Below are 27,022 nucleotides of genomic sequence, written 5' to 3' on the forward strand. Positions count from 1 at the left end.
AAAGAATAATACATCACAAACAGGTGTACCAGGTTTATCCTGGGAATGCAAGGTTGATGCCACATTCTAAATTCAAGCAATATGAGTCACCATATTAACAGACTAAAGGGAACAAAACATATGATTATATCAAAAGATACTAAGAAAGCACTTGACTCAGCAAACTAGAAACAGATAGAAACTTCCTGAATGCAATAAGGCTATCTACAAAAAAGTCTACAGCTAACATCATATTGTATTGTGAAAGATTTAATGCTTTCACCAGGAACAAAGCAAGGCGTTCTCTCTCACTACTCCTAATCAACATTGGACTGGAAATCCGAGCCAGTACATTAAAACAATAAAAAGCATAGAGATTGGGAAGGGGGAGAAAAAAATTGTGTGCAGATGTCATAACTGTCTATATATAAAATCCCAAAGAAACTTCAAAAAATCTCCTATAATAAATGTGATTTGGCAAGGTCACAAGCCACAAACTAAGTATATTCCCAAAACTTGTATTTTAAAATACTAGCATTGCAAAATTGGAAATCAAAATTTTAAAAAGTAGTCTGCAATGACATCAAAAAACAAAAGAAGGAAAACAGGTATAAATTGAACAAAATATAGATAGGCTTTTTATGGTGAAAACTATAAATTGCTGGAAAAAAAGAATCAAAGGAGATCTAAGTAACAGGAGAAATATGTTATATTCATCAATAAGAAAACACTATATTGGGACGCCTGGGGAGCTCAATGGTTGAGCATCTGCCTTTGGCTGATGATCCCAGAATCTTGGGGTCAAGTCCCACATTGGGCTCTCTACATGGAGCCTGCTTCTCCCTATGCCTATGTCTCTACCTTTCTCTGTCTGTGTCTCTCGTGAATAAATAAATGAAATCTTAAAAAAAAAAAACCCACTATATTGTCAAGATATCAACTCTCTTCAAATTGATCTCTCAATTCAATGTTCTCTCAATCAAAAACTCAGTATGATTTTCCTTTTTTTTTTTTTTTTTTTTTTTGAAGAAATTGACAAGGTAGGGGCACCTGAGTGACTCAGTGGTTGAGCATCTGCCTTTGGCTCAGGTCATGATCCCGGGGTCCTGAGATCGAGTGCCACATTCGGCTCCTTGCAGGGAGCCTGCTTCCCCCTCTGCCTATGTCTCTGCCTTTCTCTGTGTCTCTCATGAATAAATGAACAAAATTTAAAAAAAAAATTGACAAGCTAACTCTAAAATTTATATAGAAAAGCAAAATTCCTACAATAGGCAAAATATTTTGAAAAACAAGTTTGCAGGACTCCTACCACCTGATTTCAAGACTTACTGTAAAAGCTACAGAATTAATCAAGTCAATACAGTATTAGCAAAGGACAAACACATACACCAGTGGAATAGAATAGAGTCCAAAATAGTCTAATACTTAAATGGTCATTAATTTTTTTTCTAAAAAAAAAAAAAGGTCAAAGCAATTTAATGGAAAAAGAATAATCTTTAAAGCAAAACAAGTAATTGGAAACTCATGTGTTAAAAAATGAACCTCAACTCATACTTTACACTTTATACAAAAATTAATGCAACATATTACATAACTGCAATCAACAGGTTACAGAACTAAATATAATGACTCAAACTATAAAACTTCTAGAAAAAAACACTGAGGCAAGTTGTGGCCCTGAGTTAAACAAAGACTTCTAAGATAGGCTAGGCAAGTATTTCCTCAATTGGATGTAAAAAATGTTAACCAGAAAGCAGCCATAGGCAACATGTTAAATGAATGTGTGTGGCTGTGTTCCAACAAAACGTTATTTATAAATATGAAATTTTAATTTCATGTAATTTTTATAGTCACCAAATGTTATCTTTAAAAAACTTTTTTCTATGATTTTAAAATATGAAAACTGTACTTAACTCATCACCTACACAAGAACAGCCAGTAGGCTATATTTTGGCCTGTAGACCATAGTTTGCCCACTTCTATATAATATGAGTTCATTTATACGACAATCTACAAAAGGCAAAGTTATAAGAACAAAAAATCAGGCCACTGTTCACTAGGGATTGCAGCAGAGCAAGGAAATTTATTACAAATGGGCACAAGGAATTTTTTGGGTTGAAGGAAATGTTCTATGCCTCGCATATGGTAGTAGACATACAAGAGTATGTTTTTTTCAGAATTGGCTAAAGTGTATACCTCACAGGAGTGAATTTTACTGTAAATAAATTACATCTCAAAAACTTTAACTTTAAAAAAAGTTAGTTTCAAAGTGCTAACCTAGGGGGATCCCTGGGTGGCTCAGAGGTTTAGCGCCTGCCTTCGGTCCAAGGCGTGATCCTGGAGACCCGGGATCGAGTCCCACATCTAGCTCCCTGCATGGAACCTGCTTCTCCCTCTGCCTATGTCTCTGCCTCTCTCTTTCTCTGTGTCTCTCATGAATAAATAAACAAAATCTTAAAAAAGAAAAAAAAGTTCAAAGTGCTAACCTAAAGTCAGTAGGTAAATTAAAAATAGAACTCAATGAGTGAGTCCATTATATCTACATACACATAGTTCCTTTTTCACACCTAATATCAATACATTTAAATAGCTCTGCCAGTTTTATTAACTTTTCCTGTAACTTCAGGTAACACAATGTTTTTTGCCTTATCTCCCAACAAAAGTGAAGTTCTGATAAAACAAAACAAGCACACTACAGGAGGGCAAATCCATAAAATGTGTACCAGATGGCCATGAGTTTAGGTGGACTACTGGATAAGCTCTGCATCAGAGCTTCTCCCATCATTTAGAATTATCTTCCCATGTGTGAGATATACTGTACATTTCGAATAATAACTGTTGATAAACTTTAAATCTCTGAATGGCTGAACCTGGCTGGGAGAAAGAGAAGGCAGGAAGAGGCAGGTTTGGTTTCAGCTCTAGAAGCACTGGAGTACTGGGCAAATTACCAGGGACAATGAAACAGAAAAGCAGTCTACTTATGTGAACTAAGCTGAAATACAGTGTCTCAAGGGAAGTGGAAGCCCCATTTCACACATGAGGAGAAGGCCCATCGTATTAGTAGCAAAGTTAGTAATTATGTATCCCGAGGAACTATTGAAAGAACTATTTGAAACCCTCTTACAGAGAACTGTAGAAATCCCAGAGACTGTAGCATTAAGGCTGCAGGATGGGATCCAATGGTCCCAACTGTGGGGAGAAAAGAGATAGAAGAAGATGCAATCCAGGAAGAACATGATGACAATAATGTGAGGTAACAAGAGAAGATTTAGAGAGATTTTGTGTATGTATCCTTCTACTCCTATAAAATGAGAAACTACGATACATAGAAGTGGTGGTGTACAGGGGCACTTGTGTGGCTCAGTTGGTTAAGTGTCTGACTCTTGGTTTCAGCTCAGGTCCTGATCTCCTTGTCATAGACTGAGCCCCCACATGGGGCTCTGCATTCAGTGCAGGGTCTGCTTCAGATTCTCTCTCCTTCTCTTCCTACTTTCTCTTTCTCTCTCTCTTCTCTCTCTCTCTCTCTCTCTCTCTCTCTCCAATGAATAAATAAAATCTTAAAAAGAAAAAAGTAATGGTGTACATGCAGACTCAGGAGCTAAACAGGAGATTCAGATTCCTTGGCAAGAGGAGCATATCTCCCCTTCCCATTTATAAATAAACAAAACTCTACCTCTGCTTCCTCACCCCATTCTTCAACCAATCTAATCTAGTTTCAAGTATATTTACTAATTCTCAAAAAGTTCATCAATGGTCTCCCTGTACCTAAAATTAGAGAACAAAATTTTTGCTCCTTATCTCAATGAGTTCTCAACAATATTTGAAATTACGTTCAACTATATTCACCGCCCCCTTGGCTTTCGCAATGTTCTCCTCATTTTCCTGTATCTGTGTCTTTCATTTTCTTAAGAAAGGAGACATTGAAGGTCAAGACTCAGGTCCTCATCTCTTTTCATTCTGTAGCATCTTCTTAGGCAGTCTTATCCCATATCCAAGGCTTCAATTTCTACCTACACATACATTACTTATGAATGTAAATTCTCAGCTCAGACTTTTCTGACCTTTAAAATTCAATTGCCTATTCTACATGTCTATTTCGAAGTCTCAATGCCACCTGAAATTCAGTATGTATAAAACTGAAATCATAATTTTCCTAGACAAACCAGATTCCCTCACAAGTGTTCCCTATTTCAGTAAATGGTGCTAACCATTCAATTATATGGCCTGAATCTAGATTTGTTCTGGGACTATCTCTCTCCCTCACATGCATAACATACCTATCACTAAATCCTTTCAAATTTACTTTCTACATGTGTCTTGAATGCTTCCACTGGTCTCCATATCACCCATCAATACCACTGGCCTTGTTTCCACCCATGCCCACCTGGTCTCCTGGCTAGGGTCCTTACTCACCTCCATACTTCTCTCCCTCAATCTAGTCTCTACACTACAGGAAAAATTAGTATTCCTAAAAGACACTATTTAAAACACTCTACTGGCTTCTGATTGCTCTCAAATAAAAAGAAAAATCTTCTTACGAAGACCTACAAAGCCCTGAATGTTCTGGCATACCTCCCCTCGTCAATCTCAGGTTTTGCACTGTACCTCTACCCTCATCCTATTAAAGCCATTCTGGCTTTCTTTCATCCTTTCGACGCATCATTGTGCATCTCACTACTGGTCTTTGCACTTCATACATGCTCCTGCCTCCACCTGAAACAGATTGCAATGCACACTTTTTACTATCTTCATTCCACTTTTGTTAAACCTTAGGTATCCAGAACAGAATGGATCATAAGATAGGTAGCACATATTCATATTTGGCTCCCAGTTTAGTTAACTATTTTCCCTTCCCTAATGTGATTTCCCTTCCATCAGATAATCAGTCTTGTATTTTTAAATAAATGGCATTAGGCCATTTACTTATTTCTGCTTCTTGTATTTGTCACTCGACTTTACATGTTTATATTTAAATCTAAATTGATAAACTGTAGCCTAATGCATGTGGTGTTTATGGTGTATCAGGTAAATAAGTACTTTTATTATCCTTCCTACTTTTTTTTTTTTAATCCTTCCTACTTTTATTCCTATTCTTCAGAGAAACTCTTTTGCTCATGGTCACACAGATGGTAAGTCATTAAAGCCAGATCCAAATTCAGTGTTGCTCCAGAATCCATGCTTTTAATCACTACAGTTTTTGCCTCTAGTACATCTATTTTAATGGATATATAATGTTCTATTTTCATAAAACACATTCATCCATTCTTTTAAGTTGGCCCTTAATAATTCATTACTATACAATATTTCTGTAATAATATATTTACAAATCCATATACAGGCATACCTCATTTTATTGTGCTTCACTTTACTGTACTTTGCAGATACCACCTATTTTATAAATTGAAGGTTTGTGGCAATTCTGCATCAAGCAAGTCAGCACCATTTCTCCAACAGCATTTGCTCACTTCATGTTTCAGTGTCATTTTGGTAGTTCTCACAATATTTCAAAATTTTTCATTATTATATTATGATGATCAGCAATCAATGATGATATAATATTTTTAGCAATAAAGTATTTAAGCTATATACATTTTTTTAAGACAGAACACTACTGCACACTGTAGACTACAGTATAGCGTACACATAACTTTTGTATGTGTATGTACTTGGGAACCAAAAACTTCATTTGACTCACTTTATTTCCTCACTCACTTTTTTGCAGTGGTCTGGAACTGAACCCACAGAATCTCTGAAGTAAGCCTGTATGGTTTTCTCTGTGATATATATGCAGGGATATATTACGCATCCTCAAGTTCACTAAATATTTCTAAAACTGCTTTCTCAAAGGGCGTAACCCATTAGCATCCCTGCAAGAAGGGTATGAAAGTTCATTTTTTCTTGTCTGTGCCAGTGTGATATTATTTAACTTATAAAATTTTTGCAGCTCTAAGAGGTATGAATTGATTTGTTTTTCTATGTATCTTTTTTTCAATTCAAGGTGTCTGACTTCTAATGAAGTTCAGCCCATTGGACTGCCCCTCCTATGAATTTTCTATTCACTCCATCCTTTACCAATACTCTTAAATTTCCTGTATTTTCCTTGCTGATTTGCAGTAGTATTCTATACAGCCTAATGTTTTTTTGCTTGTTTGTATGTTTGTTTTAAAATATTTTATTTATTCATTCATGAGAGACCCAGATAGCAGCAGGGACACAGGCAAAAGGAGAAACAAGCTCCCCGTGGGGAGCCTGATGAGGGACCCTGGGATCAGGCCCTGAGCTAAAAGTAGATGCTCAACCACTGAGCAACCCAGGTGCCCTATATAGCCTATATGTTAATCACTTATAAGTTACATAAAACAAAAATCCTAGCCTGACAACTGATTGTCAATTTTGTACATGGTGTCCTTTGTTAAACAGAAATTTTTAATTTTGATGTAGTCAAACACATCAATTTCTCCCTTCATGGTTTGTGGTTTCAGTGGCTGGCTATAAAAAAGTTTTACTTATCGCTAAGTCACAAAAAAATTCTACAGTTTCTTCTAATAGCTTTATAATTTTGACTCTCACATTTAGGCTTTTAATCGATCTGAAGTTTATTTTTGTATGTGATATGATGCAAGAATTTAATTTCAATCTTCTCCATATAGAGATTGCATTTTCCCAGCACCATTAAACAGTCCATCCTTTCTTCCACTTATTTGTGATGGCAATCTATCATACACTAAGTTCCCACTTGTGCATAGGTCCATTTACAGACTCTGTATTCTGTTTCATTGGGTTTTGTGTTTGTTCCTACTCCAGAACAACATTTTCAGAACCAAACTCCAAAACAATGAAAGGTCAAAAGATCTTAAATATGTAAATGTGAATATATCATTTTCCAATGGTGCAAATCAGGAATTGGCAAACTTTCTGTAAAGAGCCAGACATTTGAGTCCTGTGGGCCATAAGGCCTCTGTCAAAACTACTCAACTCTGCCCTTACGATGTAAAAGCAATCAGATAATACAAAAACAAGTAAATCTGACTGTTGCAATAAAATTTTATTTACAGCAACAGGCATCGAGCAGGCAGGATTTGACCCACAGGACACATTTTGCAGATCCTGGATATAGACAAAAGAATCAAAGATATATTTTAATTTAAAACTTCTATTACAGGGTGCCTAGGTGGCTCAGTCCATTAAGCATCTGCCTTCAGCTCAGGTCATGATCCCAGGGTCCTGGGATCAAGCCCCAAACTGGGCTTTTGGTTCAGCCAGGAATCTTCTTCCTTTCCCTCTGCCCCTTCTCCTGTTCCTGTTCTCTCTCTCTCTCTCTCAAATGAATAAAATCTTTAAAAATAAATAAATAAAAAGTAAAACTTTTATTACAAATAAATATTTTAAAAACATACGAGATACCAAATCAGAAATACTGCTTTTTTTCATCTTCTTATTTCATAAAGCCATTTTATCCAAATTTTTTTAAAACATTTTATTTCTAAGGGAACTCTACAACCAATGTGGGGCTTGAACTTACAACCTTGAGATCAAGAGTCGCATGCTATACTGACCAAGCCAGCCAAGTGCCCCTATTTCATCCAAATTTTCATGTGTATTTTCTGCATCAATGTCTCCATCATCACTATAATAACTCAATGAACTCAGTGTTTTCCAAAGCAACTTTTCTTCACTTCTGAGTTATTTGAAAAAATGGAAATTTTCAATACAGTAGTTCCTGGAAATCCCATTATTTCTGATAATTTTATACCCAGTGACATGTTTTTGTTGCTGTGGTTTCTCACTGATCTCATAGGTATGTTTTCATGATCTTCACAAGCTAACCACTTACATTATCCCTTTTTTAAAGTAACCTTTTTTTTTTCAAAGACTTAGTTATTTGGGGATGCCTGGGTGGCTCAGTGGTTGAGTGTCTGCCTTCCACTCAGGGCATGATCATGGGGTACCAGGATCGGGCCCCACATCAGGCTCCCTGCATGGAGTCTGCTTCTCCCTCTGCCTATGTCTGCCTCTTCTCTGTGTCTTTCATGAATAAATAAATAAAAATCTTTAAAAAAAAAAAAAAGAGTTATTTGATGGGGGGCTTGGGTAGCTCAGTTAGTGAAGCATCTGCCTTGGGCTCAGGTCATGATCTCAGGTCCTAGGATCAAGCCCACATAGAACTTCCTGTTTGGCAGAACTTCCTGCTTGTGGGAGAAGTCTGCTTCTCCCTCCTCCTCTGACCTCCGCAGCCCCCCCTCCTTCTCTCTCTTTTGCTCTCTCTGGGGTGGGTGGGGGGTGGGGCAGCAGGAGAAGGAGAGAGAGTATTAAACAGACTCCGCATTGAATGCGGAGTCCAGGGTGGGACTCAATCTAATGCCTCTGAGATCAGGACCTGAGCCAAAACCAAGAATTGGAAACTTAAGGGACTGAGTCACCCAAGTGCTGCTAAAGTAATTTTAATTGTTCATTAAACAAACAAAACAAAAGTTTTGTTTACTAAAATCGAACACTAGCCAGAAATTTCCAGACTGGCGCTGAATTTCTTTATCTCCCCCTTTCAAAGGTTACTGTCAGGTAATCTCTAGAGGTATAGGTATGTTTGTTTGTGGTCCTTTCAGGATAATGTATCTTCACCAAGCAGTACTTTGTAATTCAAACTAAAGAAATCCTGGGCTTTTCATAATAAGATAGATGTTCTAACAACTCAAGATAAAGCAATTCCCTTTTACTAGAAGGATAATCTCAGGAATAGAGTTTTAAAGGAATACCACATATTCCCAAATATGTATTACTTGGGCTTTGCAACTCGTTTTGATATCTGGCAATATGAATCCCCTTCTTTAATCTTCTTTTTGAAAGTTGTTTTCCTATTTATAAATGTTTTTCTTCCATTTAAATATTTTAATCCTTTTATTCCATTCTCTTGAAAATCTTGGTAGGATTTATACTAAAATTGTATTACATTTATAGATTAGGTTTAGGAGACTTGACATCTTTACAGTGTTGTCTTTCCTCCTACTAACATGATGAGTCCATTTATTGCCAGTCTTCAAAAAACAGTGGCCAAGTGTATGGCTTTACAGATGAATTATTTAACTCAAGTTTTTCACTTTAATTTATAATCCATCCCCAAGGAGTCCATAGATAGACCCATTTTTCAATTTAATTGGCAAACTTACTGCATTATATTTTGCTTGCATTATTTCCTATGCATTTAAAAACATTATTTTGAGATGAGTCTCTGGATTCACCAGCTTGTCAAAGGCATCCATATAAAAAAACAGATTAAAGGTTTGTATGAGATACTCTTGTGCTTTATCAAGTTCTTTCAGAAGAAAAATAAAAGCAAGTTCCCCAACAATTTCACGAAGCCAATGTAACCATGTACTTTCTACACTTGGCTTCTATGACTCTTCATTGTTCTCACTGCACTTCAACATCACTTCCTGGGAAGGTACTCCTTAGCATACCTGACTAATTCAAATCCCTACATCAAATATTCAAAGCTCTACAGTATCTTGCATTTCCACATTCCTCCTTTTATTTGTATGTATTATTTGATTAATGCCTATCTATTTAGAAAATATAATCCATGAGGGTTGTCTGTTTCTGCTGTCCATTTTAATCCACTCACAGGCATCATGGCCCATAGCCAAATTCTCAGTAAATATTTACCAGATGTTTGAATTAATAGTGAATAAACAAGTGTGTACTGTGTGTGCACTATTTCACAAGTGATGGAGCAAAAATATAACATAAAGTTGAATATGAACCAATCCTGTCATCAGTAAAAAAGACATATGAACAAGTATAGACATGAGGTGAATATAAATAAGCTATGTATTTTAATACAAGGCAAAATGAAATATATAGTAAATAAATAGGTAAGAAAAATGGTACCAGAATACAAAGAGTCATTAGTGAATGCTGTTGGCATGACTTCATAGAAGACTTCTATGACTTCACAGAAGTCTTAGTTTTTAAATATCCTGCACATCCTGAACTTAGAGGATATGCAAAATTGTGACAGGCAGAAAATGAAGAATGATTCAACCTGAAGTATGCAAAGCATGAAAACAGATGGAGAATTCAGGAAGTTAAAAGAAAAGAAGGGGAAGAGAAATAGAGTAGAAGCTGAAGAGCCACCTTGGGGAATATATCCTGATTTCCTTGCTAAGAATCATTTCCTATACTATCTGGTATCCAACTTAGTTTGCCACATCACAAAGTACAAAAATCGGTAAGGCAAAGCTGAGAAATATGATAAAACTATCTCAAATAAATCAGATATTTGTAACTGCTGCACACACAAAAAAAAATCCCCACACTGAAACACTCACATTAAAATTTACATGAAGTTCTTTAGATAATATCAATTCTTTATCTTTAATATATACCTTTAATATAAATGACTTTGCTTCTGTGTTTCATGATGCGACCATAACCAATATATAAAAGGCAATGAAATTCAAAAGGTCTGTTTCTTTAAAAACAAAAACAAAAAAACTTTCATATAAATCACCAAATACAGAATCTTTGGAATTGAAATGACTTTTTCATTCACAAGATGAAATAATCTTAATGTTAGAAACTGAGATTTAAAATAAGTAAAAGTATATTCATGGTTTATTACTAACATTAGGAAAGGGTTCATCTTCAATATGTAGATACCCCTCTCTGATGCCAAGAGGAAAGTATATTTCATTGCTTCTCTGAAATTTGTTTCTTGAAGAAAAGTATTTAACAAATTCAATTCTGGGGGAAAAAATGATAAATAGAAGAAACATTTTAACCTTTGACCTTCAACTTCTTTCTGCTGAACCAAAATAAGTACTTCTTTGAAAAAGGCATTAGGAAATAAAACGTTTCTATGCACTGCTCCTAGGTAAACCACTATTTGCTCATCATTTAAAAAATAATAATAAAAGGAAAAATGAAAACTCTGATCACATGATTCACATTTTTTACAACACATTCTAAGTTTATCACACTTAGTCCTAGATTGATGTGGATAACTATAAATCTTGTACTACCACATGATATAGTAGTAGCACAATGCTATTTACCTTGCTGGCAACCAAGATATCTGAATAATAACTCTAACATTTACACTAGAACAGTAATGTTCTTCTACAGTTCTCCAAGCACATCATGTAGATGCTGTTCCATTGTAGATGCTGTTCAATCAACTAAATTTTTTTTTCACTTAGTACCACTCTTTTTCAGCATTCAAGACCTCGTTCAGATTTCAGCAACCTGTCTGATCCCCACTACCAGGCAGAGCCAAACACTCACTCTTAGGTTACACTTCTAAACAATATATGATATTGTAATTATTCTTATGTATATTATCTGTCTCGGATCATTCATCTTTTGCCCAGCACTATGTCTGTGACACATACTAGGTTATTATTTGTGCCTTCTTTAAAATTGAGTTGAGGTACTTTAAATAAACAAGAAAAATTCAGTATTTCAAGGAAATCTATGGCAGGAAAAAAATAAAGATTTTTCTTTAAACATGGTCTTAGTCCTGATTTCACTTCCTATTAGCTGTATGGGACTGATGGAAAGTTATTTAGCCAGTGTCTATGTCTGTCAGGTGGGATTTTAACAGACTTCAAAATTACCATGATGATTGAGGTAACATATGATGACAACCTAGCTCAAAGTTTCCCCATTCTCCCTTTATGTGTTCTTTATGTCTGGACTTGAAGTTGGTTGGCTCTTTTCTTATAGAACAAGCATTTATTCCCTGTGTTCTACATTACCTGTAGTACAATGTTTTAGTATTGTCTGAGTGTCTATCCTTTTTATCTTTGAAGGAACTAAAATTATGTATCAGATTAATCAAATACAAAACTACTTTTCTGTATTCTTATTCTTCTTAGCTATGATTATTATTCCAAGGTTTAAATTGAAGTGATATTTATAAAGCTTTTTCTTTAACAATCCAAATCTGTGAGACTCTAACTCTAAGGTAGGACTTGATTATTAACAAAACTGAACCATTCAAATAAATATCATTTTAACACTAATTTTCATCAGGGAATGAATTTGAAGTAGTGCTTTCTACAAGTTCATGGCATGCAGTTGGGGAACATTATCCTTAAGTGTAGTCACACACTTTTTTTAGAGTGCTTTTCAAACTGCAGAGTGCAACTCAACACTAGGCACAAATCAACTTAGCTGGCCAAGACTCACAATTTTTTAATAAAATAGATCAGAGCATTAGAAAGACTGCAAGTAAGCATTTCATGCAAATCTTGCTTCTATTAATATTTGTATGTAGTATGTATATGCTTGGTTATAGTGCAAAATAGATTTCTTTTGGTGGATGGAAGTTTTAAAAAAGAAGTATAAAAGCAACTGCATTACTAATCAGCTAAGAGAAAGAATTAATGTCCTTTTTTGATAGAAGAATAAGCATACACCACATAGCTGGCCATCCCAAACCCTTGGACTTCTACAAAGCTCCTTAAGTGACTATTCTAACTCTGTTTGTTAGAAAGTGCAAATCAGATCATATCATCCTATGTACTGTTCCTCTCCTTGGAATGCCCTTTCTTGGCTAGATACAGAGCCACCAAAACATCAAACAGTAGGGCATACTCAAGAAACAGTACCTAAGCATTACCAATAAATAAATGGGAAACTAGAGACTAATGACACTGAAATAATGATTAGTTTTATTATTTGAAAATATTTTAAAATAGCTTAAGGACCTCATTTTCACAAATAACTCCAAAATTCTTCTCCAGAGTAACAGGCAAAAAAAAAAAAAAAAAAAAAAGACATCAGAATATATATAGCAGCACTATTAATAATAACCAAAAATTGGAAAAATTCTAATTGCATATCAATAGTAAAACAGATAAAGAAATTATAGTATATTCAGATACTAGAACAGGAGAATAAATGAAATACAAAAACATGCAATCATTTAGATGAATCTCACAAATATTATGCTGAACAAAATAACACAGATCCAATAGAATACATACTACATGATTCTGTTTGTATAAAAATATATATATAATCTGTGGTACCAGATAAAATGATAAGGTTACCCCTTGGGGTGGGAAGTAATCTTCCCTGGATGGGACAATGAGAAAGAGATAGGAGAGGGCTGATAAAGTTCTGTTTCTTGCTCTCAGTAATGGTTTCCACATATGTTCACTGTCAATTCAATGAGCTGCATATTTTCATTATGTGCACTTTTTGCTAGATATGTTATGTTTTAACAAAAATTTTACTAGGCAATAAGCACTTTGCCACTTTTATCAATTTTTCTAAATGCATTTTCTGAACAAGCAATCTATCATTCACAATTCTTATTTATCTCCTTCTTGAGCCAAAAGAAAGTTATGGTGTTTCAAAGATACATGACTGATGTGGCCAATTTTAGACTAGATTGAAGAACATCTATGTTAGAACCTGGAAACACACCATTTGCAGAAACTGCTTCACTGTCTCACAACTGCATGCCAAGTGCTTTGACCAGTTAAGCACCAATAAGAAGCATATAGCTTACATGAAAACATCTTTATCTATATCTTCCTCAATCCTCAGAAAAAGCAGAAGACGAACTGGATTTTTTTTTATTTGTATTTAAAAGAGCACACACACATGCACGAGAGGCAAGTAGAGGGATAGAGGAAGAGGAAGAGAGAAAATCCCAAGCAGGTACTATGCCTAGTGCGGAGCCCAAAGCAGATGATCTCGTGGCCCTGAGATCATGACCTGAGCCAAAATCAAAGTCAGACACTTAATCAAATGAACCACCCAGTTGCTCCCCAATTGGAATTTTTAAAGTAAAATCAAATTGACAATATTCTCAAGGACCTTTCAATTTCCATTGCCATTTCCCGTCAAAACCTTTTTAGGGTCCATCAGCTCTCCCTTATGACTTAATAATAGGCTGGCTATGCATTGAAATTTCACCTCTATAACCCTAGACTCAGCTCTATTGCAAGTTAACATGATTAAGTACAGCAAAAGAATCATGTGATACACTCATTCTTATCATCAACAGGTATGGGCAGTCTCCAAAATATTCTTCTAAGGTAATCCCTATGACCTGAAATTTATAAATTTAGACTTCTGGAAGAGACAGGAGAGAGAAAGGGCCCTAGAGTCTTGAAGGAAAAAACTGTTATAAGCCATGTTAACAATTAGCACTTCAGTAAAAGCCTCAAAATGTCCATCCTTGGATTCATGTTTTGCACCTAAAAAGACATAAATAGTTTTCCCTGGACTATTGGAAATCTGTTCCATTTTATTATGCTTTGTTACTCCAATGATCAGCTTTAGCTGATGGTTTCTCACATGCTTTCATATATTTTCATTGTTATCACATTTTTAACCTCCTTTAGGCTTTCACTGCCACCCAAGAAAATGCAAAAAATGTCCTTAGATCCCACTGACAAAAATCTAATAGATGTTCCTGGAAACACTACACACAGTAAGTTTCCTTCCTTCTGGACATTTCCTGTATTCCTATTATTAACCCAAACCTTCAGTCTTACAAAAATTCAACCTTGATCCCCAAGTCATTACAGCAGTTTCAACAGAATCAAGAGTACAAAGTATCTTTGCTTTGTAGCAGATCTTTATTTTTTGGCATCCTGACATTTCCATCTCTTGACAATAAATGAAAATCAAACATAAACTAACTGTAGTAGATGTACTACTGCTCATTATGTAGAATCACCTCTCTTTGTGATCACATGGAAAAACTTTCTAGACTCCCTTGTAGTTAGTTAAGAGCCTTGTGACAGGTCTGGGGAATGCACTGTGAGCAAACTGACCAGTCTTTTGTAATTAATGCGTTCTCCACTTTCCCTTACCTCCACTGTGTCTCTTCCTCCAATGCAGCAACCCTGGTATCTCTGAGTTTCACTGGGCTTACCAACAAGACATAACAGAAGCAGCCTGGACCCCTCAACTGCCACTTTGAAGAGAAGCATTCTATAATCCTATAAATAAGTCTCAGTCTCTTAGTGGGCCTGTGCCCCTGGGCTAGGACATATACATGTGCTTCTGCTGTCCTTTCAGTGAGATGGGAAGGTGATAGGGGACAGCCTTTGGGTATTTCCCTTCTCTCATGTTGGCTAGCTAATGTAGTTTCCCTTGAGAACAAAAAGCTCTGGGAACATTTCAGAATGGTTACTTTTACCCTTCCCCTGCTGAAAGTGTGAGAGAATTTTTCACCGACCTTCACCTTGGGAACCCCGCAAGGTCAAACACAAAACTGGGGAAGTTGGGAAGATGGTTCCCCCAAGGCTGAGCATCCAGGAGGTTTTAACCCTTCATCAGTCCACACTCAGCCTTCAGACTGAGTTCCGTCAGTTATAGTTTGAGTTTTCCTACCAGATCTTGGCTCCAGTAGTTTCTGTTTCCAGTAAACCTTGGTTCTCTTTATTCACCTCTCCCTCCAATTGTCAGGGCACTGATTTGCCCTGTGTTCTCAATTATGTGACAGATCTTAGAAGAGTCGTTGATTTCCAGTTGTTTAGCCTTTTCTTGTTGTGAGGATGAAAATAACAACCTCCAAACTCTTTATATGTCAAAGAGGAAACCAGAAAATCTCCACATTTTTGGTTTTCATTATTTATCAGCATTTCTTTTTCCTACATGAATGTGAAATATTTGTAAGAGTAGAAACCACTGTCCTTTTATCTCTGGATTACTAGCATGCTGCACAGTGTAAGAATTCGTCAGGGCTCAATCACAGACCTTCTTATCTGCTCTTTTTCACACACTAAGGTATCTTATCTATCTTCCAGCTCTAACACCAAAAATTGTAACTCCAGTCAATCCATATCTCTCTTTCAAAGTTGGCTAATTTATAGCATCCTAAACATAAAAAGTTTAAAACTTAAGTTTTAGTTGCTAGTCCTAACCTGTTCATACTTCTCCTCCACTTTTTCTTAAAGATTTTATTTATTTGAGAGAGAGTGACTGAAAGAGAGCGCATGAGCAGGGGGAAGAGCAGAAGGAGAGGGAGAAGCAGGCTAAATCCTCGGACTCCGGAATCATAACCTGAGCTGAAGGCGCCCCCATCCTTTTCCCTTCTTGATCAGAGTTAATGGCATCGGCACCCAATCAGTTCTTCTGATCAGAAATCTGGCAGACATCTTTGGCTCTTTTCCCTTCCTTACTAACCTCCTCCATATCTACCACACTAAAAAATCATGTCATTTCAACCTCCAAATATATCCCAAATCCACTCCTCTCCATCTTCATTCTAAGCAACCTGGTCCAAGTCATCATCATCTCTAGCAGAGTCTTTCATAAAATCCTCCTCATTGCTCTACCCACTTCTATTCTCACTCACTGTACTCCTAGAGCAGCTAGATTGATGTTTACACATAAATTAAATCCTGTCAAAGCCATGTTTAAAAGTTTCCAGTTATCTTCTTTTTTTGCTAAGACTCAGATCCTTTTATGCTGAGACTCAGACTTATCATTCTCTATAAAAACACTGCCCTAAGTCCTACATCTGGAATCTCATCTCCCACCATGCTTCATCTTGTCCATTATATTATAGCCACACTAGTCTCCCTTGTCCCTCAAACCCCTCGCTACTTAAAAACTTTCACATGTGATATTCCCTGTGCTTAAAAGCACTCTTCCTCTTAGCATTTTTTCCTATTAAAAGACCTCGTATCAAAGAGGATTGTTGCTGAGTGGCCACCTGATTCTAATGACTAAAATTTTAGATTTTCCTAGTATTCCAAAAGTGTAGTTTTTATTTTGTCCCAACATGAATAACTAATCCAATTGGTTGGTTTAATTAATCTGTATTTTAAAACCTTCAAACTTACCTTTGAAATTATGCTAGATATTGGGAATGCAAAGTTAAATTAACAGCTGCATTACAAAGAATTTACCTTTTTTTTCTAGTATGCCTATTCTTAATTACTCAGGGACTTGTTTTACACTTTACATATAACCAATATTATATTGTCTTTAGAGAAACTTTCCCTTATTTTGATGCTGTGGCAAAAAATAGAAGAAAGGAAGAAGAAAAGAAAGAAGAAAGAAGGAAAGAAAGAAGAAAGGAAAGAAAGAAAGAAAGAAAGAAAGAAAGAAAGAAAGAAAGAAAGAAAGAAAGAAAGAAAGAAAAAGAAAGAAAGAAGAAAGAAGAAAAGAAAAAATAAAATTATTTAATTCGTATGTTAAGGAATTTCTGCAAAGGTTGAAAGAACTGATAACAGACAAATGGCTCAATTGATTTTCTAAGCCTTAAAACTTATGGAAAGTCAAAGTTGGACACACTGTTCTACAGTAGTTTCTGTAAACCTACAGTTTCACATGAATTACCCAAATCAAAATTGGTAAATCTTCCTGTTGTAGAAAAGAAATATGAAATAAACAAACTCTAAAAATACAGACTCAAGAAACCTACATTATTATACCTTTGAATAACCGCAAAATGGGTTTCATTAAAATGAAATTACTGTTCAGGAAACATTAGACTTTTAATATAGTTAGAATACTTACTTAGTTATTCTACTACAAAAATATTTATATGGAGTATGAAGAAACATAAGTCCTACTTTTTATATATTAAATGAATATCTGGAATTCAGTTCTTAGAAATAATTTTATGGATGAATGAACGGAAAGTAAGCAGATAGGAAGCTACCCCATTTAAATGGTAGTCAAAGAGAGAAAAAAAAATCAGTTGACTCAGAAAGAAGTCTTAGACTATGGGAAGATGAATTAAAAGAGAAGATTCACAAGTATCCTGGTTTTTGGATCAGAAAGATAAAGGGAAAACTTCTGGAAAATTATATACCAAAAATCTTCAGCATAACAGGAATATGAGATGAAAAAGATAACAATTGAGAAAATCTATTAATTATGAATTTGTGTATGTGTGTGAAGCCCAATGCAGAGCTTGAGTTCATAACCCTGAGGATCAAGACCTGAGCTGAAATCAAGAGTTGAACATTCAACCAACTGAGCCACCAGGGCACCCCTAATTATGAACTTTTAAAACTGCACAAACCACAGATTAATAAGAAGAATGAGTTGCCCAAGATACTTCAATGGAATAGTACCTATTAAATAAGAATTAATTTTTAAAACATCCAAAACTACTAGTTTTTTCTACCATCATCCTATCCAAAAGTCAAAACAAACTGAATTATATTTATTATTGAAATAAACCTATATCAAGTTTGCCTTGATCTGTCAATCAAATGTCACTTTATTTCACTTTTTAAAGTTACTAACCAAATATCTATTTTATTTAATGCCCATTGTAATCTACTAAATAATATAACTTAATCTTGATTACTTTCTAAAATTTGCCAATTAAAATACATAACTGAAGTCATTTAATACTGCGGCAAATTTGCATCTAATTATATTTTGATAGTAATTTTACTATTTTATGATATTTCAATGACTTAAAGATAATCACCAAAATAATACATAGCTTGCCACTTTATTACAATTTTTTATTAGAAGAGTTTACTAAATTCATTTCTACTGTTTGTAGCACAGTATTCTTATAGTATAAAAGGACAAAACACATAAAATCAGTTGTGAAGAAAAGTTTTACTAAGTTCCTCCTACAGATCAGGCATTCTGCTAGATGCCAAAGATAAAACAATAAATAGAACAAACACAAGTCTTGACTTCATCTAGATCAAATACAGCAACAGTTCCCATTTTAGAGCTACATATACAATAGACACCACCCCCAGCCCTCATCCTCAGTTTCACTTTCCATGCTTTCAGTGATCCACTGTGGTCTGGAAGCAGAGGATCCTCCTAACATATCCTCCTTAAAAGGTCAATAGTAGCACACCTCTATGTAACAGGACCTATGTCATTCCCCTCACTTTATCTCATCATATAGGCACTTAATTATCTCACATCATCACAAGAAGAGTATTATACAAGATATCTTGAGAGAATCCACATTTATATTGCTTTTATTAGAGCATATTAAAATTGTTCTATTTGATTAATAGTTATTGCTGTTTATCTCTTACTGTGCCTAATGTATAAATTAAACTTTATCATAGGTATATATGTATAGAGAAAAAAACAGTAACTATAGGGATTATGTGCCATCTGCTGGTTCAGGTATCCACTGGGGTCTTGGAACATATCTGCAGATAGGGGTGAAGGGGATTCTTTTTTTTTTTTTTTTTAATTTTTATTTATTTATGATAGTCACACAGAGAGAGAGAGAGAGAGAGAGAGAGAGAGAGGCAGAGACACAGGCAGAGGGAGAAGCAGGCTCTATGCAGGGAGCCCAACATGGGACTTGATCCTGGGTCCCCAGGATCACACCCCAGGCTGAAGGCGGCGCTAAACCGCTGAGCCACTGGGGCTGCCCTGAAGGAGACTCTTGTAAACTATTAAAAGTAGTATGCCACAACATAATTTTAGGTTGGTTGAAACTAAAACACTGACAAAATTTACCATAAAATGCATACAAGTAACATAAAACAAATAAGCAGATTACCCTCGGCCATAATAAGACAAAAAGATATTTATCCTCTAGTTTGCGTTAAAGGCAAACATGAAACTCTCCAAATATTTCATCTCAGGGCTCTTAGAATAGTCATTCTTATCCTCTCCTAGAGTTCATGTCACTTCTCCCTCTGCCCCTCCCTACAAACCATCTTCTCCATAAAACAGAACTCCCACTTTTAAAAAGCATAGAGGCTGAGCTGTAAGAGCACCCTGGAGTAAGAAGGCAGTCTCCATGGAGAGATTAGAATTTAAATAGATACAATCTTTCTCACATTCTCAGAGTTACTTCCACTTCAAAATACACATAATATTGCTTACATCAAGTTAAAAAGATATGTGTGAACAATTTTTTAAAGAATGTTTTCTATTCTGCTAACAAACTAAAATAAATGGAATTGACTTTTCTTTAATGTTTCCGGTTAATGTGAGAATAAACTGCTACGTTTCCCAAATTATGTCAACTTAATGAAATGTTCAGTGAAAACAAGATTCAGTGGTCAAATATGATTAGTAAACACTGTATGTTCTAACCCCTTTGGAGCATATTTAGACACTCAGAAGTATCACAATAAAGAAACCTGCTTGTCCTTGTTTTAAAAGAATCTTTCCAAAACTATTTGACCAATGACTAAATTGGGGGCGGGGGGGGGGGAATATTTCTTAATGTCCTCTGAATTATTTTTGAAAGAAACACACTTAAAAATACACTGCATACTTGGAGAAAGATGTTTTCCGTGACAAACATAGTTTATATTATCCATACTAAAACTGAGGGGAGAATGACCTCTCTTCATTTTTACTACCCTATAAATTATCCTGTTTTCCTTTTAGATTTCCGTTATAATTAAAGATGAAAGTATCAAACTCATACCCTAACAATTTTTGTTTCTGATGAATAATATTTCCAGGGCAGCATTTTAATGCATACTCTTCAGTATGTCATGCTATTAGAGATAATATTTAGTCTATACAGATCAGCTTACTTACGTCTGGGGCTCCTTTTCATTTTGTTGTTTTTGCTGGGGCTGAAGAACGTTATTTACCAGTTCAGTGATCCCACTAAAGGGAAACCACCTGTTTAAATAAGCAAATAATGTGACTGAATAACCAAATGAATAACAATGTAGGTCAAATGTTTTCTTACCCATAATAATAAAAATACACAGGCACAAAAAGCTACAGCCAATGGAAATGTGAGCGCCAATTATCATCAGGCAGTCAGAATGTAGGGAAATTAAGTTTGAACACTTAACCAGTCCACAAGCAGGCAGCAAAAAACCACATCCAGTCCATATGTGGATGAAGTAAGAAGCTGCAGGCAGCTCTCTTACAAGCCAGAGAGTCAGAAAAGCAGAAGACACACTAGCTGCAGCCTATCCAGTATTAGTGTAAGCTAATACCATCCAAGGTGCAGAAAGCAGAATATGGCAAAGGTACAGAAATCAAGCCTACTGCACTCTTAATACATTTACTTACTGTGTCGGTTGTGGTTTGTGTTCTTCTTTGACCCTAAAAAGATAAGTTTGCACAACTGAGTGCACTGTACTAAGAAGAATTTTCTATCTACAAGTTGTGGTCATATAAAAATGAAAAATAAGGTTTGCTACATAGAAACAGTTAGTGCTTTGCTACCTGGAATTATACATTTAAAACAAGCTGACACAAAAAAAGAGAAGTTGAATCGCTTGTTCTGAATAAAGGATTGATATTAGAACTCTACTACTGCTTTAATGATTCCCTGATTTAGTCCTCAAGTTCTCTGCATATTTTTATTAATACTGATATTGAAGCTTTTAAAATGCTTATTTTAAAGTACCAGATTAAACACAGTTACATTTGGTTTACTGAAGATAAACAGATTTCCTCTTTATTTTTTAAAGTTCTTCCTTAATATAAATTGAAGGCATAAATATTTTAAATAAAATGTAAGTTTTATAGATGTATTTTAAAAGCCTTACAGATGAATTTATTTATTGCTTAAATGAGCAGATAAAATAATTGGGCAGTATGTACCCAATCTACCTAAAAAATAACTACTAAAATAACTATGTATATTAAATTTTAAACATTTATAAGCTAAAGTAAATTATTCATATAAGGTAACAGACTAAAAATGCATTTAAACTATAATCAACTCAGTGCTTCACTGAAATAGCACTGGATATTTACAGGGCAGAAAAAGATCATACCCAAGGGTACTGAATTCCTCTGAAATCTGGCTTCTCACACTTTACCTAGGATCAGTCCTGAGAGGCAAACCTATGACCAATGATCAGTTCACCAGCTTTTACTTTCCCAAAGAAAGGCTAAGAATTGGTAACTAAAATTGGTCACCAAAATCTAGTACTTTCATAAGGAAATTATATTAACACTGTACATTAAACTCTTTTTAGATCAAACTGATTTTCCTCTCCAGTGTGTTCCTATTTATAATAATATAAGCAATAAATGAAAACATATACCCTTATATATTTTTGTGTCCCGATGAATAAATATAATTGGTAATTATGTATCTCTATGTTAAACCAAAGAGGAATATACTGTGTTCTCTGCATAAACTTCAAAAAAGTGTAATACTTTTATCTTAGAGTTAAAGCCACATTATTTAGTATTTAAATATAGTCATATAAGAATTTAATAATAAAAGAGTGTATTTAGCACCAAATATCCTATCAACAAACAAACACAAAAAAACTTAATAGAGTGGCACTGGATTCTATCCTGAAAACTTACTATATATTTCCTGGAGAATAAGATAAAAATCTCTTAACATTTTAGAACAAAATAGGCCCCAAACAGATAATGCCAAAGAAAGATAACCATATCAGCTCATCAAAATGGACAGCAAGGCAAGACTACCCTTCACCAAATGAAATTTATGTTAAAAACAATAAATATTGAAATAAATATGTAAATGAGGAAACAATATTGTTAAAGAATTCTTGGGTGATCTCTGCAAGGAATCACGTTGCTTTTGAAATTAGTGACAAAAGTTTTCATCATAAACAAATTAATATTAATCTACCAGTCAGTTACTAATTTCAAAATCTTTACTTGAAAAATTAACACACATAAAAATGTTAATTACCAATTCAGAAAGTATATCTGGGCTTTGTAAAATAACTATATATGAAATAATAAAAACATTTGCATCAGCTTTCCAAATAAAACATGTATCATAGTAAGGCAGTCAAAATATTTATCCTGTCAGGTGGCCAACAGACACATGAAAAGATGTTCATCATCACTTACTCTCAGGGAAATACAAAGCAAAACTACAATGAGTTATCACCTCACATCTGTCAGAATGGCTATAATCAACACAAGAAACAACAGGTGTTGATGAGGATGTGGAGAAAAAGGAGCACTCATGCTGTTGGTGCAGCCACTCCTGAAAAAGGTATGGAAGTTCCTCAAAAAGTTCAAAAGAGAACTACCCTATGATCCAGTGGTCACACTACTAGGTATTTACCCAAAGAATACAAAAACACTAAATTCAAAGGGACACATGCATCCCAATGTTTGCAGCAGCATTATCTACAATAGCCAGATTATGGAAACTGCCCAAGCACCCATCAATAGATGAATAGATAAAAAAAAAAAAGATGAATAGATAAAGAATACACCATATATAACAGAATATTATTCAGCCATAAAAAAAGAATGAAATCTTGCCATTTGCAATGACATGAATGGAACTAGAGAGTATGATGCTAACAAAAATAAGTCTACCAGAGAAAAACAAATATCATGATTTCACTCATATGTGGAATTTAATAAACAAAACAAATAAGCAAAAGAGAAAGAGAGAAACAAACCAAGAAACAGGCTCTTAACTATAGACAATAAATATGGTTACCAGAAGGGAGGTAGGTGGGGAAATAGGTCAAATAGGTGATGAGAATTTAGGAGTATACTTGTGAGGAGTACTAGGTGATGTACAAAATTGTTGAATCACTATATTTTACAGCTGAAACTAATAAAACACTATGTTAAAAAAAAACTATTCTGTCTTTAAATACAATCAAGAGTATAAAATCATTCTTTTTTCCAATATTTTAAATAAATTCAAACCTCAAAATGTCTGAACATGATTAAAATGAATGTTGAGATAATTTAAGAACTGGTAATATGAAAAAGTAATGATATCATATATTTCTTTTATAATACACTATTATTATTAGCAATGAACACCTACATTTGTGTATTCCAAAATGTGTATGAGGGGCTTCCAGTTTCCAGTCTGATACAAAAAAATAGGCTTGGAAATCATCACTTCTATCCTTACAACAAGCAAAAAGCTGAACAAACTGAAATTCAACAACTCTTTTTAGAGCCATCAAAGAGTTTAGGTTATTGGATACACCGCTACCCTGAACTCTAAAGAAACAGACAAATAGATACAGACTATCACATTTTACCAAGAGTACAAGTCAAGGGGCAGAAGCTCACACCTGAAGCTACTATCTATAGGAATACTTTTAACTATAACAGATTAATTACTAGAGACACAGTGTGGACTGGATTGAGAGTTTAAAATTCCAACAGATCCCAATCTTATTGCGCCACCACATTTCTATACATTTTCTCTCCAGGAGCTCTACCATTGTTTACTGTGAAAATCAAAGAAAAATCTCCTCCTAACTCAGCTCAGGCTCACCAAAAGACAGATTACTGAATGCTTCTCAAATATCAACACTATACCACCAAATCAATAGAGTTCCTGAATAATGACCAGAGATGACAACTAAAAGAACTGCAAGTTTTACGGGATCCCTGGGTGGCGCAGCGGTTTAGCGCCTGCCTTTGGCCCGGGGCGCGATCCTGGAGACTCGGGATCAAATCCCACGTCGGGCTCCCGGTGCATGGAGCCTGCTTCTCCCTCTGCCTATGTCTCTGCCTCTCTCTCTCTCTCACTGTGTGCCTATCATAAATAAATAAAATAAAATAAATTTAAAAAAAAAAAGAACTGCAAGTTTTAGACACGATTTAGTTGAAAGTCTCTAGGGAAACACAAGAGCAAGGAAGGAAGGGGGAAAAAAAAGTAAGATAAAAAAAAAAAAAGTAAGATAAAAAAAGTAAAGACACCAGAGAAGATTCTGGGAGGATGATGGAGTAGGAAGCAATAGGAATCTGTCTACCCACCTAGACAGCAAAGGCAAAATCTGTCTGATGTAACTATTTTGGAAATTTGGAGTCCAATGAAGGCTTTCAATTTCAGTAGAAGACTTGAACTATACACTGCAGTTAATTTTGGTTAACTTGGGCTCTTAGCATAATATCAGTTATCCATTCCCCACCTGCCAGACCCATAGCACATTGCTGTTCACCTGTTCTCAGAGCAACCTGCACACAGCTTCCAAGAGTCAGGGTAGGTGAAAAGGACTCTGTCCTCCAAATAATATCAGTGATCTGTGCTCAGATCACAGACTACTGCTTCCCATCTCAGAAGTTCAGACAAAAAAGTGGATGGCTATTGTTGCTGCAACTCCTTACACTGTTGAAGCCCTTCCCCTCTCTGACTAAAGCGATTTCCAGGATATTTAAAGAACATTTACCACCCCCTCTGTTTTTCAATTTTTCTCCCTTTGGGAGCCAGACATTAAAGATTGAAACATTCAAAAGTAACTGCATATATGGGAGAAAGTAAAGTCACTACACATGCCCAGAAAAAGGCCCAAGCTTAGCAAAGAAAAAAGACCTTAAATTTACAATTTACACCACAGGATAATCTTCAGGACAGAGACAGCCTACAATTTATATATATATATATATATATATATATATATATATATATATACTCACAAAATAAATCAAAAACAATAGCAGAAAACAACAAAACCAGTGAAGAGAAAAAATCTTATTTTCAGAGTTCCCACATTACATTCAAACATATAATTTTCAAAAAAAAAAAACAAAAACAAAAAACCCTAAGGCATACAAACAGGAAAGTATTACCCATTCAAAGGAAAAAAAGGATGAAGAGAAACTGCCCTTGAAAAAGACCTGACAGGGGCACCTGGATGGCTCAGTGGTTGAGCATCTGCTTTTGGCTCAGGTCGTGATCCCAGAGTCCTGGGATCAGTCCTGGAGGGAGTCCCACATCAGGTTCCCCACAGGGAGCCTGCTTCTCCTTCTGCCTATATTTCTGCCTCTCTGTGTCTCTGGTGAATAAATAAATAAAATATTTTTTAATTAATTAAAAATATATATATAAAAGAAGGGAAGAAGGAAGGAGAAGAAGGAGAAAGAAAGAAAGAAAGAAAGAAAGAAAGAAAGAAAGAAAGAAAAAGAAGAAAGAAAACCAACCTAAAATTCGGTATCCAGAGAAATTCTTCCAAAGTGAGAGCAAATTAAATACTTTTTCGGACAAGCAAAACTTAAGGGAATCCGTCATCAATATACCTGCCTTGCAAGGAATGTTAAAAAGGAGAAGGAAATGATACAGGTTGAAAACCCACATCTACATAAAAATAGGAAGGGGATTAGAAAAGGAATAAATGGGGGTAAAATAAAATATTTTATTTTTTCTTATGCTTAATTGATCTAACAGATAATTTTGTTCACAGTAATAATAGTAACATTATAGCTTATGGATAAATGAAATGAATGACAGCAATTTTTAAAGTACAGGAGGGAAGAATGGGGAATACTCTGTTATAAAGTACTTGTACTACCCCTAAGGTGATAGTGTTATCTGAAAATAGATTAGTTGTAAAAGTACACTGAGAACTCTTCAGCAACCACTAAAAAACGTTTTTATAAATGAAGTATAATTCATATGCTAAGACAGGAGAATGTATGGAATCAAATCATATAAAATGATGAATTTAAACAAGAGAAGGGGGATGCCTGGGTGGCTCAGCTGTTGAGTATTTGCCTTTGGCTCAGGGCATGATCCGGAGGTCTTGGGATTGAGTTCCCCATTGGGCTCCCCACAGGGAGCCTGCTTCTCCCTCTGCCTGTATGCCTCTCTCTGTGTGTCTCTCATGAATAAATAAATAAAGTTTTTAAAACATAAAAAATAAAATAAATAAACAAGAGAAGGAAGAAAAATAGTGGAAGACAAAGCAAAAGCAGAAGAAAAACAAAAGGAAAAGGAGAACTAAAAGAACACAGGCAACGAATGGAATAGTTATAAATATAGCAACTATTAATCCAATTATATCAATAATCTCTTAAATGTGAATGATCTAAATACGCGAATTAAAAGGTCAAAGTATAGTTTTAAAAAAAAAGCCAACAATGTGTTGTCTACAAGAAACCCACTTTAAATATAAAGACACTGATAGATTAAAAGTAAAGGAATGGAGAAAGATACACCATGCTGACACTAATAAAAAGAAAGCTGAAGTATCTACATTAATTTCAGACAAAGTCAACTTCAGAACAAGGAAATTAGCAGGGATAAGGTGGAGTATTCCATAATGACAAAGGGGTGAATTCTCAAAGAACACATAATAATCCTAATGGGTATGCACCTAATAACAGAGTGTCAAAATATGAGAAACAAAAATTGATAGACAAGCCACAAGAAACAGCCAAATCCACTGATAGA

The 27,022-nt window shown here is 35.0% G+C and overlaps 1 protein-coding gene across 27 annotated transcripts in view; it reads right to left on the reverse strand.

The window, feature by feature from the left end:
- The window catches only part of RIMS2 (regulating synaptic membrane exocytosis 2), a 589,976-nt gene that overhangs the window by 483,424 nt on the left and 79,530 nt on the right, over positions 1–27,022 (reverse strand). For 10 of the 27 annotated variants that reach the window (XM_072734094.1, XM_025994811.2, XM_025994813.2 and 7 more), the window contains exons 2-3: positions 20,941–20,973; positions 20,452–20,538 (exon numbers count right to left, since the gene is read on the reverse strand). The exons of the other annotated variants lie outside the window; for them this stretch is intronic. In XM_072734094.1, the coding sequence (XP_072590195.1) occupies positions 20,452–20,538; positions 20,941–20,973 (120 nt within the window). The remainder of the gene's footprint in view (positions 1–20,451; positions 20,539–20,940; positions 20,974–27,022) is intronic. 27 annotated transcript variants of the gene reach the window in all.

This window comes from Vulpes vulpes, chromosome 13, assembly GCF_048418805.1.
Source record: "Vulpes vulpes isolate BD-2025 chromosome 13, VulVul3, whole genome shotgun sequence".
Classification (NCBI taxonomy): Eukaryota; Metazoa; Chordata; class Mammalia; order Carnivora; family Canidae; genus Vulpes; species Vulpes vulpes.